General features: G+C 45.8%; 1 protein-coding gene across 4 annotated transcripts in view; it reads right to left on the bottom strand.

Annotated features, from left to right (window-relative positions):
• The window catches only part of GBA1 (glucosylceramidase beta 1), a 362,310-nt gene that overhangs the window by 103,104 nt on the left and 239,784 nt on the right, over positions 1-19,422 (bottom strand). For all 4 annotated transcript variants that reach the window (XM_069650127.1, XM_069650126.1, XM_069650121.1 and 1 more), the window contains one exon: positions 15,162-15,386. In XM_069650127.1, the coding sequence (XP_069506228.1) occupies positions 15,162-15,386 (225 nt within the window). The remainder of the gene's footprint in view (positions 1-15,161; positions 15,387-19,422) is intronic.

Below are 19,422 nucleotides of genomic sequence, written 5' to 3'. Positions count from 1 at the left end.
TCCTTGCCCAATCCAAAAGGGGGCCATAATTAAACATAGTGAATACAACTTATTTGAAAGGAAAGGCCCAATAAGAGAACATTGCAATCCGCATTACCCAAGCCAAAGAAGGGCAAATTTATAACAAACGGGATACAATTTTCCCAAAGAGGGATATCCAAATAAGGGAGATTTCCTGCATTGCCAAAGTCAAGAGATATCAAGGCAGATTGAAAGTAGGAATCTTAGAAGTTGTAAATCACATTGTCAACCAGTAGGTTGTATGGAATCAAATCAAACAGCAGGAGAAAAGCCCTCATTGTAGAAAGGAGTAAAGGGACAGAATTGCAACCTACATTGCCAATGGCAAACAAATCAATTAAAGAGTAATCGTCCTCTTGTACAGCTTGTGTATTAAAGAAGTTCTAAGCAAGTTCTGTTTCAAGTCAAAAGATTTATTCCAGAAGATGTTGTCGGTTTAACTTTGCCCATTAAGGAGTTAAGTGTGGAAAGTTGTGAACAAGCCTCACCACAGAGTACGTGCCGTAGTAGTAGGAGCTTTATCCTGGCGGGAAAATAGGGACAAATAGTTGGCAGACCAGGAAAAAGAGAAGTTGAAGTACTGTAACTGTGGTAGAAGGTTGTGAAAATTGTGGTGGAAAAAATAAATCCAAGTCCACTCCTATGTTTTGATGAACTGTTGTATAACGATCCTGATGTTTGAATGAACCATTCTGATTAAGGTGTTGCTTATGAAGAAGGGGTGTAAAGTGGTGAAAGCGGATTGTTCTCCTGAGAAAGGCATCTTTGTGTTATTGACTTTCCAATTTGATATATGAAGAAAGACTTTTTGAATTGGGAAGAGGAAATCTTAACAATTGTCATAAGAGCGAGAAACCCTTTTGGACAAAGTCACCTTACCAAATGAAGAACATATTGGATACAAAGAACTGTGTATTCAACCTGGAGTGAAAAGTGGCAAGTTAAAAACTGTTCTGAAATTTAACTTGGTTTAGCAAATTCTGAATTGAGCAAGGGGAAAGGGATCCAACCCAAATCACAACAATTCTTGTTTTCTTTGTTCACGGATATGTGTTGAAATTGCCAATTAAATCCTGTATGGTTTTGGTTTTATGTATTAGTGTGAGGGACAGACATTTTGCACAATAGGTCATTTTCTTTTAACCTTAGTTTGATAGAATGGTAAGTTCTTGTTAGTTAAGGGAAAGATATGCATTTGTCACACCTTTTATTATTTAATAAAAATCGCATTTTGTGAGAAAACTTCACCTATGTGTTCGCCTCCTGTGTCTGACTCCTCACACCCAGAACTGCCTCCTCATTGTATATGGTGGTTGTGAAGCGGAGAAGTATTGCCTGACAAAATGTCAGTCAGGTGTGTGCATCTCTGGTATTTGTAGATTTGTTTCTCATTTATCACTGCAGGGTCGAAACGGACCGAATGCAAAAAAGGTGACAGTCCCGAATGCTCTATTCACACATGATAATGCAACAACCTGAGGTTTCCAATGTCTGCTGTGTTTTTTTGTGTTATTAGTGCCTTGCACGAAAAGAAAAAAAAGCCACTTACCTATTGTTCCATTTTCTTTGTTGACTATGGCCGCCACCGAAAGAGAAAACGGACTACCTTGTCCTGACCGTGGCGGTCATTTTAATTAACTTTTTAACTTTTATTTCCGGCTACGAAACACAACGCATCTCACAGCCAGAAAACCCCCCACCATTAGTACCCCAGTCTAGTGGGCTGGGCTACTAATGGCAATAAAACCCTCGACTGCGGGCCATTACCGCATACGGTAATGCCCCCAGGGCCTTCGCTGGGGTCTGTAACTATGGTCCCCAGGTGCATTACCTTATGCGTTAATGGCCCGCAGTATCTGGGTTTATTGCCTAAATACAACTAACATCCCCAATATTGGCACTTTGCGTGAGAATAGGACTTTTGCACATAAAAGGGCCACTGAAGGTGAACCTGCCCCCATTTTCCATTAATTCCTGCCTATTATCTGATAGTAGGGCTGCAAATAACAGATCCGAGGAACTGGCACACAATTAGAATGTAATTGAGAGCCTGGCAGGAAACCTATTTATGAAAAATGTGGCTGACACACACCTTAGAAACAAACAGGTCACTTCTGCTACTACATAGCTGGCTTCTAACAGATCAAATCCAGATTTACTGTGTCAAGCAGACACTGAATCCGGAGAACTGGACACAGCTCTAAAAATACAGTTGGTCTGAACCAAATCCAGACGGGTGTCAGGCAACTCCAGGTAGCAAGTATGTGATCTTACCGGAAGCAGAACACAGCTGAGTGAAGGGCACAATGGGAGCGCACTCACACCCCTTTTGTAGCCTAGCAGGCACCATGCCATGGCCTTGATGGAGGTTTCCTAGCCACGTCAAGGGAGTGGGATGAGTTTGTAACAGCCGCAGCAAGGCGCCAGGGACTGGAAGCTAGCCTGATGGGACCGGAGAGGCCACCCTGCAACATGCATGCTGCGAAAAAGCATAGAGGTAAGTTGTTATTGCAGAAGACAGCTGATGTAAGGGCGGCAGCGTAACCCCCCCAGAGTCTTCATGAGTGGGCAAGGCCCCTTCGGTATGGGGCAGTTTGCTACCTCTGCCAACCCTTCTAACAGCCTGGAGGGGGCATTAGTAGAATGCAAAGTACTTGGTGATTGTAAATACTGGTGAAGCGGATCCCGCTGCAGAGGACCCTTTTCACATGTGCAAGCAGTGTTTTAAGTAAACAAGAAATCGGGGGGGGGGGAGCTCTAACAAGTGGTCATTGATGGCCCTGCCTTACAGGTGGATGGAGCGGTAGGAACGGCAGGTGGTTTAGGCAAGGGCCGCCAACCCCAAACAATATATCAATAAACCCTACAAATATTTAATTTGGGTCACTCAGCATGGTCTCAGGTGGTTCCATTGTTAATAAGCCTCTCTCTGGTTCAGTCTGTAAATTAATCACTCAGTATATAAACAAGTGAAATAATACTGCAAATAAATTACCTACAAGAAAGAAGAGGTGGACAAACAGCACAAATGTGGGCAGGACTGAGCTAGGATTTCCAGGACCTGGGTGGCAAAAGTGCACCCCCTAATTTGCATAAGTAGGGACATCAATGACATAACAGAAAAAAATGGCATCACAGATACGGTCATGTGAAGTTACATTAAAAGAAGTTGCCAGCACTAAGTCCAGAGACGAAAATCTTTGTGATGATCAAAATATTAATGCTCACTGAAATCATAAATAATGCAAAATCACGAGTGAAGCTTCAGTTTTCTTTTCTTAGCGTAGTGGACCACGCGAGCTGAAACGCTTCTAGGTGCCTCTAATTTTGGCAGATAAGGTACAGTGAGATCAAATGATTAGTCCAAGAGCACATACTTTGGTCAAGTGGCAAAGCCAGGACTGGAGGCCAGCCTGCAACTCAGACACTTTAACACATAACTTCCCAGCTGTATGGTAGAAATTCTGTTCGGTACATGCATTTTTACAATTTAAAACACCCTCTGACTTTGGGAAGCAAATGCAAAAAAAAAAAAATCTGTGCTTTACCAATTGGAGTAAATTGTTGTTTCCGTAGCAGTTTCAGGATTGCTTTAATTTTTACGGCGTGTACATTTGGCCATACTGTCCAAGATAGCATTATGCTCTTAATTCAGAAGCTACAGGTGAGGATTATTTTGACAGCTAAATGAATCTCAAAACAATGTTTTAATTATTGTTGAAACGATGTGAGCTTCATGCCTAACGGATGACTCTTACTGCGACCACAGTTTCCAAGGAGATCAGGGCATGGTTTGGGTATGTAGCAGACGGGGCCAAAGGCCTCTATAACAGGACTGCCTTATAGCACAATCCAAGTAGAACCTATTTACAAGGGAGAGTGAGCAATTCAAGCAGGACTTCAAATGTTAACAAAACCAGCACAGGGCCTGAGAAAACAACCTCTTGAAGCCAGCAACCCGCTCTTCAAACATTCCAGGCGAATCAGCATGACTCATTTGCCCTCTGCTCACCCTCATACTGGCTTTCAACAATACACTGTTTTATGAAGAAGGGTTCAAAAGTACAGGAATCATAATATAATGAGTAATACATAGGTTGCTTTTAGAAATAGGTTAAGGAAAGGTTATCCCCCCCCCCATCTTGAATGAAAGACTATAAATATCAGAATGCATTTCAGCACTAAAAAAGGCCACTTTCAAGACTTAAAGACTCACAACAAAACATAATATTTGACAAGATAACTTGGTTATTTTTCATTGCATGGCAAAAACCAGCTTCATACATGATGTGAGGACTATGCAACATTCTACAAAAAATAAATGCTTTTTGGTTAGTCACCTAAGCCAACGTGAAAATAAGGGGGGGTTTAAAACTTGTGTGACAAATTGTAACTTTTTTAAAAAGAAGATACAGATTTAGGAAGCCATATAGTGCTAATTAGTGTCCAGTGTAATTGCTCTCTTAAAGAGCGGGTTAAGTGTATGCCATTTCCTGCTTTGCTCTGTCTGCTGGAGGGCATATGAGTAGGCGGGAGAATTGTAATCTTAGCAAAACTAGTGGGAAGATTAAGATGGCCAGTCATCTCGCCAGGTCTTTCAAGAGATGCAGTTTCAAGCAACACAGTCCCTGTCTTGGGAGAGTTCAATTGAAGTTCATCATTACCCAACCAAAGGCTGCCCTCCATCAGACAGGAACGTAAATGAGAGCGTTTCTCAGAGGACCAGAGACCCTGAGAAACAATTGCAGGTGATATGCATATGAATGAAAAGAAATGTATTTTAGGAATATGTCATTATCGGAGCAATGTATATGCTCAACAAAAGAGGTAATAAAGAGGAGACTTCAGGGACTCCAAAGGTGATAATGAGGAGGCTGAAGTAAAAGGACCCATTTTAACTGCCTGCTTTCTTTTGGAAAGAAAGTTCCAGGACCATTCTATGGAGGGTTCCAAAACCCCAACTGAAGAGAAAAGCTGGGTTAAAAGAATGTGATGGTCTACTGTATCAAAGGCAGCCGATAAATCCAACATAGCTAAGAGTGACAAAAAACCCTGGTCTGAATGAAAGAGAAGATCATCCCATTGTAAGACCAGGGCAGTCTCAGTTCCATGTCCCGGGTGAAACCCTTAATGCAGAAGTTGGTTGTACTCCACAATAGCACCTAGTTATGATGTCACCTCAGGATCTAATGAGGGCTTTTTGAAAAGTGGGGTAGTGAGGGCAGTTTTAAGGCTTTGAGGGACACATCCCTGGAGAAGAGACAGATTAAGTAACTTTGTAATACATTCAGCCAAGCAGGTGCAGTGTAATCGAGCAGCTAGAGCAGGGAGAACGTCTTCGTTAGAACCGATAGATATAAGCTTGTTGAGAAAGGGAAGAGTATCATCCTCAGAGACTATTGAATCTGAAGATAAGCCCATTCTTGGTAGCTGTGCATGTCTCCGATGACACCAGGGAGACCGCCTCGTACATTTTAAGAATCTTCCCAAGAAAAAATAAATTAAATTCAGCTGGTGGTACCATTTCTGAGAGAGGTATGCAGGACTAGTAAACATTTTTACAATAGTAAAATGTTCTGCTGGCTTGTTAATGGCAGCCTGGTCGATTACTTTTTACAAGGAGGCCTGGCAACAATCAAGGAACTTGTCGACAGGGGACTCTAAAGTAGCTTATGGCAGTGTTGCTTAAAGATCCTCAGCCTGAATCCGTAGTAGAGTCTTTTTTGACAATATAATCCGGGGAATATATATCCTCTGGTAATGGGGGAGTGAGAGAACGCTTAAGAAAAAAGTCTAATAAAACAATCGCTTCAGGATACTCTAAGAGTTCCAGCAAGAGCCAGGTCTAAATTCCTGGAGAGAACTAAATCGAGACAGTACCCACTATTGTGGGTGCAAGAAAAAGCATAAGATTTTATATGGTTTAAGTTACTTACCTGTAACTATTGTTCTTCAGCATGGGTCTGGCATGGATTCATATGCTCATGAATATTCCCAGTCGTCAGGCTGGGAATCCTCCGTAAAAGAAAAAACAGTTTCACTTTCACTTAAAAACTGAATTTCTCCTCTAAACCAATCACTGTCCTCTGGTCCTCTGGATCATACTGCTCCCATCCAATGACAGTCCTCTCCCTAAACCCCTCTGGCAACCATCTTCAGATTTCGAAAGCACGTAAAGTGGCAGTATGACCCAGAAGAGCCACAGAGGGAGGGTTTGCATGTGAAGCCATGCCAGATTCATGCTGGAGAACAATATACGATATGGCTTTATAGCGCGCCTATACACATGCGTTTCAAGGCCTGCCAAGGCAATGGAGGGGAAACAGGGGGAAGACAGACAACGATCCTACTAGACCAGGTGACATTGAGATTGCGCAAGTGCACGGGAGGGGGAAGGGGAAAAGTGCGGGGGGAAAGGGGAGGGGGCAGTGCAGTACATAGGATAACAGTAAAATAAATAAAGGCAATAAGTAATAAGTAAAAGTGCGGCCAGCTGGTGTCAAGTGCAAGGATAAGTGCAGACATCCGGTGTCAAGAAGGGGCTCCAGGGATACAGAAACAATCCCCAAGTGCAAGGGCTTCCAGGGGGGCAGCACAGGTGTGTAACTGGTGGGGAGGGGACCTGGGCCCGAGATCAGAGGGTAGTCAGGTAACCAGTGTAGTTTCAGATTCAGCCAGGAGATCAGCAGGGGAGAGGAGGAGAGAAAGCAGAAGCAAAGAGGAAGGTCTTGAGGTGCTTCTGCAACCAGAGATGGTTCTCCTCAAGTTTCAGAGAGGCAGGGAGGCTGTTCCAGAGGGAGGCTTGGAGAAGCAACTAACCCTGAGGGAGTTGGAGGCAGATGAGCAAAGAGCTTGAGAAATAAGATATTTAGGAAAAGAGAGTTGAAGGTATTGAGGTCCCATGCCCCAGAAGGCTTTGTGGACAATGCAGAGGGTTTTGAACTTAATCCTCGCCGCCAATGGGAGCAAGTGCAGAGATTTCAGTCCTGGAGAGATACGGTCCCTGGGCTTGAGGCCAAGGACAAGTCTTGCAGTCCTGTTTTGGATGAGTTGCAGAGGGTGGAGAGTAGAGGCAGGCATATTTAGAAAGAGGCTGTTGCAGTAGTCCAGCCTAGAGAGAACCAGTGCTCAGGAGACCGTGATCTTCTGGGGGAAGGAGAGGAAAGGAAGAATACCTCTGAGGTGGTGCAGCTGGTAGTGTGACTTCTTAGACGTCAGATGTGAGGAGAGAAGGAAAGTGTGGAGTCGAAGATGACCCTGAGGTTATGTGAGATTCAGACCCTAGCCTCACAGGTGGGAACAGGAAGAGGGTCAAGAGAGGCAGGCCAGAGAGAGACAGGAAAGGAGGGAGCGGGTGTGCGATGAGGAGAATCTCGGTCTTACTGGCATTAAGGCAGAGATCATTGGCGGCACACCACTCCTGGATGGCAGACAGTCAGAGATGAGAGAAGGAGAGGCAGTGGCAGAAGGAAGCCTGAAAGCAAGCTGAGTGTCATACGCATAGCACTGAAAGCTGGGACAGAGAACGGCAATGCAGTGGGAAAGAAGTCCCAAGTATTGGTTGAACAGCCAGGGAGAGAGGTTAGACCCCTGGGGAACACAACAGGTAGAGATAGAGAGGAAGGACCCAAGATGGATCTGCGAGGGTCGATCGGTGAGGAAGGAGGTCAGCCAAGCCAGGGCCTGATTAGTGATACCCAGGTTATCATGGAGACGGTTGAGCAGGATGGCATGGTTGACTGTGTCAAAGGCAGAAGAGAGATCAGGTAAGATGAGGACACAGGTGGTGTTCGAATCGAGGCTGGTGAGCAGGTCTTCACAGATGTTCAGGAGAGCAGTTTCCGTGCTTCTGGCAGTTCTGAAGCCAGACTGATGGTCATGGAGACAACCAACAGATTCAGCGTGAAGATGAAGCTGGGAGATGGCCAGCTTTTCTACGAGTTTGCCTAGGAAAGGGGTGATGGAGATTAGCAGATAGTTAGCCGGGCAGGAAGGGTTGGCAGAGGGTTTCTTAAGAGGGTGCACCAGGGAGTGTGTCAGAGGTAGGGGAAGACTCCAGTGGTGAAGGAGTGGTTGCAGAACTATGCCAGAGCAGGAGCCAGGGTGTCAATGTGGTACTTAATAGTTTTGGAGGAACAGGGTTGAACCTATTTTGACGAGACTTTCATAGATTGGACTTGTCTAGAAACCTTGTCTGAGGAGAACAGGGGAAAGGCAGAGAAGGAGGGAGGAAGGTGGCCTAAGAGAGGCCAGAGGGAGAGCAGGGAGTAGGGGGAAGAGAGGAAGAGAGAGAGGACAGGCTTTTAGAGATGGAATGAGAAGCCAGGGCCGTGCAGAGGGGCTGGGAACGGGCAGGAGAGGTAGAGACTGCAGCAGGATTGGCCAACTCCTTGCAGATTTTATAGAGTTCGGATGCTGCGCAGACGCAGGCTTGGATGTGGGCTCTCTTCTTGGTGTGGACGGAGAGCCGGTATTGCCTTTGGAGCAGGCGGCAGGCCAGTTTGTCAGCGGATGTACCGGAAGCACGCCATTTCCTCTCAGCCATCCTACACTTGCATTTAAGGGTGACGAGGTCTGAGTCGTACCAAGAGTTGCACTTGGTTATGGGCTTCAAGCGGATCCTCATGACAGAGGCAAGAGCATCAAGGTTATCAGATATAGCAGAGTGGAGCATGGCAAGGGCTGTGTCATGGTGTGAGTCAGCCACGTGGGGATAGTTACAGGTAAGTAACTTAAACTTTCTCCAGCATGGGGTCTGGCATGGTTTAACATGCTCATGAATAGCAAATACATAGCAGTACATTACACAACCACAGGAAGTGGCAAGGATCAACAGAAGCAATACATTCTTACCTCAGGAACAGTCTCACCTCAAGCGAACAGGTTGCATAGCACTGCTTGGCCGACTCTGGACTCCCGCCTGGAATCCTGTTGACGCAGTATAACTTTGTGGAGGTGTGCGTGGACCTACACGTAGCAGCCCTGCAAATGACCAGCAGGGGCACATCAGACAGGAACGCCATTGTCGCAGTGATCACTCTGGTGGAGTGGGCTCGGATGGCCGGGCAGCTGTCGGTTCGCCAACCGATGACAGTGAGTGATGCAGCTGCAGAGCCACCTTGAAATGGAAGTCTTGAACAAGGTCTTCCCATTGTTCACAGGATCAAATTTCACAAACAGCTGTGTGGTCTTCCGAAAACTCTTTGTGCGTGTCACATAGAACTTCAGGGCACGAGCAACGTCCAGCGAATGCAAGGCCCTTTCTGCCGGCGATGAAGGTTTCGGGAAAAAAACTGGTAATACCAAAAGCTTGTTGAGGTGGAATTCCGACGGAACCTTCGGCATGAAAGATGGTTGCGTTCGCAGCACCACCGTCGATTTGTGGAAAGTCAGGTATGGTTTCTTGCTGGATAGGGCCTGAATCTCACCTACCCTTCTAGCAGAGGTGATGGCCACCAGGAAAGCAGTTTTCCAAAAGAGGAACTTGAGAGGGGCCTGATGCATAGCTCAAAGGGGACCCCGATGGGCCTCGTCAGAACTACATTGAGTTCCCACACCGGGGGAGGAGCCTTCACCGCCAATCAAGATCGAAAAAGTCCTTTGAGAAACTCCTTGACGAGTCAATGGGACCAAAGTGAAGATCTCCCTGGAAACCTTGTGTAGCGGGAGATAGCCGCCAGATGCACCTTGATAGAGGCGTGTGCCAGTCCGGCTTTGGCCAAGGATAGCAAGTATGGAAGGACCCGAGGAGCTGTTAGCCTCAGAGGCGAAATCTTCTGAGACCGGCACCATGTAGCAAAAGGCTTCCACTTGTGACCGTAGCACTTCAAAGTCGACGACGCCCTGCCTTGGCGAGGACCTCCCTGCAGTCCGCAGGCAACTCACATCCTCCAAACTCTAGGCAGACACCCGTCTGTATCAGGTTGGGGTTGCTTGAACAAAAAAATGAATTGCTTGATTACAAGTGTTTAAAAAAAACTTGTATTTATATTTAGCCGATGAGGACCACTTTATCCTTCTGAATGGTGAAGGAAGGCTCTATCATGAATAAAGGCAGTAATTCGCACACTATTCACTCACTCTACAAATTGATGTAATAGCCACTAAGAAAGCCACATTTAACGTTAAATGCTTCAAAACGTGTGTATACAGTAGCGTGTATTCAAATCCCAATTTAGTTCTAGCTGTGCCACTGGCAGACGCAACTTTTTGACGCCTTCCACAAATGCCTTTACTACTGGCATTCTCCACTGCATGAGTAAGTCCTGTGAAGTTGTATAGGTTATAAGACGCAGTCCTTGAAACAATAAATGCAATTAACAATAACCTTTTGAGCAAAGCAAAGGATGAATATGTGCTTTGTTGCAAGGCACCACATATCAGTTCCTTTTGTGACGATAGCAGAACCTTGTGTTAGGTTTCCTTGGCTCCTTCAAGATCTCTAGGCACACGTCAGGGAAACGCTCTGACCTCACAAGCCAGGCTGCTAAATTCATGATGTCTGGAATGGGCTGTATGATCCGCCGCTGACTTAGAGTGAGAATATGTTGCATTATCTGGCATTTTAGTACCTCCTGTCATGGGTTATGGCTTCGAAGCACTTGGCCTGTCAGAGAGGCAAAGGAAGAGTATGAAAGAACATGCATACTGGTAGGGAGAAGAAACGTTGGGTAGATAGTTGGGATGTGGGCGCTGGAAGAGAAGAGGCTCAGGAAGGCGCCATAAGAAAAAGGTGGAGAAGCTATGTGTATAATTGGACCAAATTTATTGTGGGACTCAACTGCATTCTATGAGGTTCAGCGTTGAAAAAATAGACAGCCAGCGAGAGGTGTTCACTGGGCCAGGGGGTATGTCTGGAATGTATTTATCTCATGGTGAGCCAAAGCATGTTGAAGCCATGTTCAAAAAGACAAAGACAGCAAAGCCCTTCTACTTACTTACTTCCCTAGTCCTCCGACAAATATTTGGGAGGGGATGCATTTCAGAAATCCGAATTTGACAAGTTTGTAGAAGGCTCCCCGAAAAGCAAGAAAAACAACCTCAAATTTGTTTTGGGGTTTCCTCATTTATTTCATGCATAAAAAAGCTTGGCAGTGTTGGTCAGACTTTGAGCCTTCCATAATGCCATGGTGAGCCAAGACATGTAGAAACCATGCCCAAGAAAACACAGCATGTAAAGCCCATCTATTTACTACCCTAAGCCCTGAACAACTACAACAGCCAGGTTTTGCAAATGGGAAAGCTGGAAGGGTATATGGGCACATTTAACTAAAGGTGGGATGTTGACCAGGGCTTCCCTGGGAGCAGAGGCTCCGTTCTGAACTTCCTGGATGTTCCCCGAGTCCTGACAGGACCTTCTTGGGAATGTCCACAGTGTTGTGCGAGGCAGGAATCCTCTTAGGCTGAAACTGGGCGTTTATGGGAGGTAATTTACATAAGGGTTAGCCAATGTATTGCACTTAGAAATGCGAGGGTTAGCCGAACCGGCTAGTGCGCCTAGAGGACTCTCTAACACGGACAACCTGATCAAACAGTGGCGTCAATAACAAAGCTCTATACGAACCTCAAGGTATGTACGCACACATCAAAATGTAGCAACAACATACAACAAATTCGGTCTAGGTGGGCACATAATGTTATCGCCTCCTTACACCAGATAAAGGGCCTCATCACGAGTTGGTCGGTAACGCCGGTGCTAATAGCGCCGGCGTTATCTGCCCTACCGCGAAACCCACTGGCGCTATTAGCGCCGGATCACAGGTTTGGCAGATTTGGAAATCCCCATTCCCCATTGAGCCCATTCGGGAATGCCCCATTCCCCATTGGGCTCAATGGGGAAACTTCGCGCTCTTACTGCCGGCGGATTTCCCGCCGGCGGTATGAGCGCGAAATTATGGCAGATTTCCCCCCAGCTAAGAGCTGGGGGGTAATCAGCCAAAGCCCTGATTTGGCGGACCCTTAAATCCGGCGGTAACAGCACTACCGCCGGATTTAAGGGTTACCGCCAAACTCGTGATGAGGCCTAAACACCTCTGCCATCAGAATACAGCTACTACCTATGACAAAATTCAGTCCAGCTGGAGACAAAGAATCGCTTGCACTCACGCACTCGCCTGACCTCCCTCAGCACCTGTCCACATGCCTGATCTCTTGGGTTGCTTACTGGAGCCTGGCCAGCCCACCTAATTCCGCATGTGGGACAAATGCACACATGCATTCTAACCCTTTCCTGAGAATGTTCCCATATTCTGGACTGCGGTCGCCGAGAACGTTCCCACCACAAGCGCATTGAGACCATAGTCATGGGAAAAGGAGCTATATAAATGGTGACGACTACTACTACTACTACTAATCCAGCCTATGACTAGCCTTCTCACCATGAACTGCAGTTACTGTGTCCTGTTAATAGTGCCATCATGCAAATGTTACATGTAGGGTCTAATAAACAGATTAGATTTCCAGGTCTACCTCCAGTTCCAGTAAAACATTTTTGCGTGTTGGGGGGTGGGTTGTGGGGAGGGGTGCTACCTACTACGTATGGTTTGCCCAAGGCACTTGAACATTAAACATTTAAAGCAAAACATTGTAATGAAACCTCAACATAATACACCATGACCTAACCCAGCTAATATCGGCATCATATTCCCCCATAAAAAAAAAGAGTGAATGAGTACATACAAATGGAAGTAAAAAAAAAAGAAAACTGCAAGTTAACTTGCATTTGGCTACACTCACACCTCAGTGACACATGCACAGGCAGTATCGGGGGGCAGGCACCACCCATGGAGTGACTTACTTTGATGATAATGCAGATGTGTTTGCAGCTTTAGAAGCGATGTACTTGAATGATACTGTGGCTGTATTTTATACCCTGGGTGACTTACCTCAATGATACTTGTTAAGATGGATTTCTGAACTCTGACCTGGAGGCGTAGAGGTTGAGAAGGCCAGCCTAGTTTCTTGGAACAGGGTAACCTCTGGACAAGCCAGAGCAATCAGGGAAGCTATAGCAGGCGGTGAAGACTAAGTCTCAGGAGGGGGGAGGGTGACTGAAGGAGCTCAATGAGCTCACAGAGCAAAGACACTTACAAATTACTCCAGACAGGTGTTATATCAAAAATATAGACACATTTATTACAAGGCCTTTGTAACATAGATCATAGCAAAAGAATCACAATAACACTAAGTAAACCAACACAACACTATCAATACAATGTATATACAAGAGCATTGGGATCTAAAGGGTTAAATGCACGAAATATGTCGACAACCTAGGGGAAGGAAACAGGCAGTGCAGATAGTGTTTAGGCCCAGTTCAACATCAAAAATACACCTAAGAGGCAGTCCAAGCCCTAAGAAGAGAGGAGCCTTGTGCTCAATGGTACATGCAATGGACGCGCACACGGTTGATCCAATGGGCAGAATAGGGTCTCTTCAAGGGTCTCTAGCAGCTCGGAAGGTGCATGAGGCGATGCAGAACAAGTTCCCACTATTCAAGAAGGACCCCCACTTGAAGTCAGAGGCAGTTCGAGAGTTCGGGATGGAGTCGCTTTTTCGCAATAGCAGTGGAAAGGAGAGAGGCCCCCGGTTTGGGTATGGAGTACTCACCGGTCCCCGACGCAAGCAGACCCAAACTTCGCCAGTTCAGTCCACAGGTTTGAATGTGGCAAAAAGGACGTCTCGGCACCTTTCAGTTCCTGAGATGCAGCGATGATTCCCAAACGGGACAGTGGCGATTTCTCCGCTCCGGGTGGATGAATCAACCCAGGTTCACTGCAGCAGGATTCAGGGGCAAGAGGGTCACAAATGCAGCAGACTTGCAAAGGACGTTGCCGCGGCAGGGCAACACGGTAACAGCGTTCTCTCTATTTCTGGCGCACTCGTCTCACTTCAGACCTGGGAATGCCAAGTATATGAAATTCGGTGTGAGGGTGCCGGGCACACAGAGCTAGCAGTATACCAAGTTTCAAGGGCCTCCTCGAAACAGCGGCGGTGACAGAGCAAAGCAACTGGGTAAGCTGGTCAGACCACTGGTTGGCCCAGGGACACTTCAGAGAAAGCTTATTTGCAGGGTTTGATGGAGGTGCCGAGAATAGTCGGTCCCACTATTGCAATGGGTCGAAGCGTCTTCGCAGACCTTCTAGGATGACCAGATGCAGAGGGGTCCCATGGGACGACAACGGGCTCAGGGTGCCAAACCTTCCAGCGGGTCACCAGTGTTTCCTCAACTCAGCTTCGTAGTTGCAGGATATTTGGATCCTATCCTTTGTTCAGTGAGAACTCAGGAGATCGACCTGGTAGTGGTGTTTTCAGCCTCCTCTTATCCAAAGTTCCCTTTGCGCCAAAATGGAGAGGACCCAATGGGAGCTCTGCTCACAAACGCACTCCATACGTGGACCAATCACACACCACAGTGGTCCCAGTCATTCATGGCACTCCAGACTCTCTGGCACCCAGGATATGTATGTGAACCAGACATTCCAGCCCACATCCTTAAGGCACACACAAAAGGCATGCAGAAGCCCGCGAAAGCATTGGGATTCACAGGAAAGTGCATGATCAAATAAGGACTGACCCGGGTCGACTCGACCTGGGGAAGGTGAAGGGGCAAGATGGCCAAAGGACAGGACAAAGAACCTCTTGGCACGGCCATTATGGAGCCAGGCCACCTATTCGTGCCAAACGCGGTTAACGCGGTTAACCTGGCAGGAAAGGGTTACAAATAATGTGAAAAGATAGCTGCCACCAGTCCTGTCCATGACACAGCTGCACAGTTCATAAAAAGTCCAGCGAGAGTATCTGGGGCCTTTGGAAATGACTATAGACCCAAGTGTGCTGTATGGTAAGATACATTTCACACTTGTTACATGGTGCACAAAAGTTGCAACACGGGAAAATGACTAAGGGAAACAAAGTCTCCCAGTGCTGACTGTCTTAAGGGCATGTCAGTTTCCCCATAAAAATTGAGCGAAAGCCCAGAGGAGTGCAGCTGAAGCCTGTGCTTCTCTGGCAAAGTCAGTCAATGGTGTCAAAACAGCAGCAAAAGGTTTGGGGGTTGACACATGGAGGGAACATTACATACAATTATGAAAGCTTTCCTAACAATACTGTGGCTGTATCTTATGCTCTGTGAGACTTACCTCAATGATACTGTGGCTGTATTTGTTTCCCCGGTCCCAGCAGCCCAGCCGCACACCCTTGTCCCAGAAGAGAAACCCATTGCACGCCTCTGTGGCAAACAGGAAGTATTCCGGGAAAAGCTGGTGCGTTGCGCCAAGTGTGAGGTCTGCCGGGACAATGGCGTCCAGATACCAGTGCACTGCAATGCCATGGATGTACTTGGCGGCGCGCAGATCACTCAGAACCTAAGAGGAAGTCAGAAACCAGCAGATGAAATTGACCCGAATGTCTATAGATATATCATAAATTTGGAAGTGTTCCCCACTTAATATGTATTCAAACCACGCCTTATCACAAAGTAAGTGTGTGACTACTAGTCTAAATAAATAGAACCCACGTTTATGCTCAACAAATGGAACAGAATGATAGCGTTATGTTGATTGTGAGAGACGGTATTACCTGCCATTGTTACATGCACAAATAATTGTTTCCCCATAGGCGACTTGTTTCATAATAGAAATCCGTGCCATTCTGTGGACATATTTGCCAACATGACCCATTCCAATATGTAGGTGCTTGTCCAGTCCTAGTTTTTTTTGCATTCTGGGACTTCTGGTCCGAGTTTTGTAATGGGAAAAGTGGAACTACAAATCCCAGAATACAAAGAAAAAAAAAAAACTGGACTGGATAAGCACCTACACATTTAACTGGGCCATGTTAGCAAGTACACGTGAAGTTTTAAAAATATTGCATATTACTCCTCTTGGGTTTTTAAATGCAAACAGCAGGAATGGATACAAGTTACTTTATGTATTCTTTATAAAATAGACTGACCCTGTTCTAAAAGTTCTAGAGCATATTTAGAATTTTATTTTACTTTATTCAAACAAAAATGCAGAGCCTTGAATAGTAAGTAAATGTTTTAATAGAAAAAAAAAACAAATAACTGCAAACTTGACAGAGTAAATGCTACTTCACCAACCTTTCTGCCCAACTTTGGGAGGAGAATGTTACTTTGGGAAGTTAAGTTTACCATTGGGGGTTATATAGTGCTTAATTGCTCTGGTGTCCAAACGCTATAATAAAAGTGATTATTACCAGATTTAATGATACTCAGATTATCGAGCTTTGAAGTATGGGCTGATGTAGACGTGTCTGGATACAAACCTGCTAAGTGCACACTTTCCCTAGGTGAGTTAGTAGTCGGAGTGCACTATAGAAGTAGTGGAATTATGTTCCCTGCTGGCCCGCCCCTGTTCCCCACAAACCCCATAGCCACGCACCCTCCACTGTGCAATGCAATCCCCATACCTGGATCCCTCCTTGCCTCCATTCCACCACCAACACTGGGTAAAGGTTGAAAAAAAATGTAACATACTCCCATTACCTTTATTCATTGTCCGCAAATGCATGCAGCCTTATGCACCCTCCCATTTCGAATCACCCACCATTCTCACCTCTTATGGGGCATACTAAAGATTAATGCCACCCCTCCCACCAGCCCATTAACTGCACATGCAGGCGGGTCTGCATTATTTTCACGTTAAATTGCATAAATGCAGCAACAAAAAAATTGGATTACTGTGGGAGCAGAGTTATGATGGGACTTGGGAATGGGCTTTGTTCCAAGCAGGCCACTGGAAAAATAACAGCAACCCAGCAGTTCTACGATCCACCAGGTTCCAATCCCCAGTAAGGCAAATGCAAAGAAAAATGCACCTGCTATTTAAAGGCAAGTTAGTTCAAGTTTCAACTTATTCCTACACTTAAAACGAAAGCATTTCGGAAAGGTTTCTTTTTAAAATAGAAGTATAGGAACTGCAAACTTAATTTAAAAAAGTAGCTCCCAACTGCTCCTGCCCACTTCGACCACTGAGGGGAGTGCTTAAACTTTAGCATCAGATGAGACAGTAGCAGCCTGGCTACCTTAAAGTGACAGAGCTCCACCACCGTTTATTTAACTAGGTCTCCCCCTTTGGAAATGGAAGGAATTTCTTTTATGCATTGGATATTTGTAAGGTGCCTATACAACAAATGGTGCTTCAATGCGACAACAGGCTTTTAAACTGTACCAACGTACATTTTGTAGTATACATGTTATTTCTTCATAGAAATACATACATATATAAACCAACTGGTTAAATACAGCACTAGGCCTCCTCTGTGCCCCTATGTATCCTAACCCCGATCCCCTGTATATCTGTTCTGTTACCTCTGAAAAGCGCTTCGTTATGCATCTGTACTGTTGTAGATCTCTGAAAAGCACTGCGTTGCTTCTCAAAGCTAGGCCCACGCTCAATAAATATTATAATAATTTAACAAATTGAAAATAAAACAAAAAAAAATCTTCAGACAGAGTGGATGCATTGATTTTTTTACAAAGACCACCAATCGAGAGGTCACGATGGAGAAGTCAATGATTCCAAATGAGAGCCAGAAGAAAAGTTGGATAGGAGGGAAGTTTTGATGACATGCATTACTTACCGTAATAGCATTTCTGATGATTGTATCTGCTTAGATTCACATGCTGTGCATATAGTCCGACATCCAGTGGTAACCGCGGAGTATTGCATCTTGTCTCGGGGACCGAAAGGGGATGTCGGCATAGGCGTGTCTGTAATACTATCACTATCGTGACGTGTAGTGTACCCAAAATCCCTCACGCACCGAGGTTCCACCGATTGTATTTTTTCTGCCATGAGGGAGCCCAAGGCTATAGTGAGCGAGTACATAAAGAGAGAAAGTAGTAAGACGTCTATGTTCCTTCCACCCCGAGTGGGGAGGTAGGGAGGGCGCATGTGAATCTAAGCAGATACAATCATCAGAAATGCTATTACGGTAAGTAATGCATGTCTTCTGATGCTTGTTAATCTGCTTGGAATCACATGCTGTGCATAGACTAGCGAGCAGTACCCGGAGTTGGAGGTGGGTTGTGAGAAGGAACAGTAGAAAAAAAGATGTCTTAGTACTGCTTGTCCCACCTGAGAATCAGACCTAGAATGAGTGTCTAGGCAATAGTGTTTTGTAAAGGTGTGTACAGAACTCCAGGTTGCCGCTTTGCAAATGGACTCAAGGGGAACATTTGCAATGAATGCTATGGATGCCCCAGTGCCCTGAGTAGAATCTGCTCTAGGCTTGAAGGGCAGTTCTCTCTTAGCAAGAGTGTAACATAGTGTGATGCATTTGACAATCCACCTTGAGATAGCTGATTTAGAGACAGGATCCCCTTCTCTACCAGCTGCCACTGAAACGAAAAATTGGTTCGTTTTCCTCAGTGGTTTAGTTCTTTCCAGGTAGAACATGACTGCCCTGCGCACATCTAGTGTGTGTAGGCTTCTTTCAGCCATGCTAGTGGGATTCTGGAAAAAGGTAGGTAGTTCAATCGATTGGTTCAAATGGAACTTCGAGATGAATTTAGGCGCAAATCTGGGGTGAGTGTGCAGAACTACCTTATCCCTGTGGACTGTAACAAAGGGGCCTAGAACAGAAAGTGCCTGTAGTTCGCTAACCCTTCTAATAAAAGTGATAGCCACTAGGAAGGCCATTTTATAGGTCAGGTCTCTCAGACTTGCTTTATGCATAGGCTCAAAGTGAGCTCCCATGAGCCTGGTCAAAACCACATTTAGTTCCCATCCAGGAGCTGGGTGAGAAATGGGGAGGATAAATCCTCTTAACCCCTTCCATAAAGGCTTTAATCACCGATATCTTCCACCACGACACTTTTTGTTGTGATGTGGTGTAGGCTGACAGAGCAGCCAGATGAACCTTTAGGGAATTGAAGACTAACCAAGTGTCCAACAGATGGGTTAGGTACAGCACAATGTGTGTGGGTGAGCAATCAATGGGATTGACGCCCTTGGAATTGCACCAGATGACAAAACGTTTCCATTTGCTGGCATAGCAATAACGTGTGTTCGGTTTCCTAGCTTCCCTGAGTATGTCCATGCACCTCTGAGGGAGCTGTAGGTGTCCAAACTCTATGACCTCAAGAGCCGAGCTGCTAAATTCAGTGTTTGTGGGTATGGGTTTAGGTTCTCCCCCCTGTCCTTAGACAACATGTTGTACGGGCAGGGTAGTTCCACTGGTGGGGAGAGGGACATTTCCATAAGGTGAGCGAACCAGGGTTGGCGGGCCCACATGGGGGCCACCAGTATCATGGTAAGTGGTTCCTGGTGCATCTTGTGCACTATCTTGTTGAGAAGAGGAGTCGGGGGGGGGGGGGGAAGCAGACAAATTTCCCTGACCATGCTATCCAGAGACCGTTCCCCCTTGGATCGGTTC

The sequence above is a fragment of the Ambystoma mexicanum genome, chromosome 1p, assembly GCF_040938575.1.
Source record: "Ambystoma mexicanum isolate Mex_15411 chromosome 1p, UKY_AmexF1_1, whole genome shotgun sequence".
Taxonomy (NCBI): Eukaryota; Metazoa; Chordata; class Amphibia; order Caudata; family Ambystomatidae; genus Ambystoma; species Ambystoma mexicanum.
This window is presented reverse-complemented; position numbering and strand designations above follow the sequence as displayed.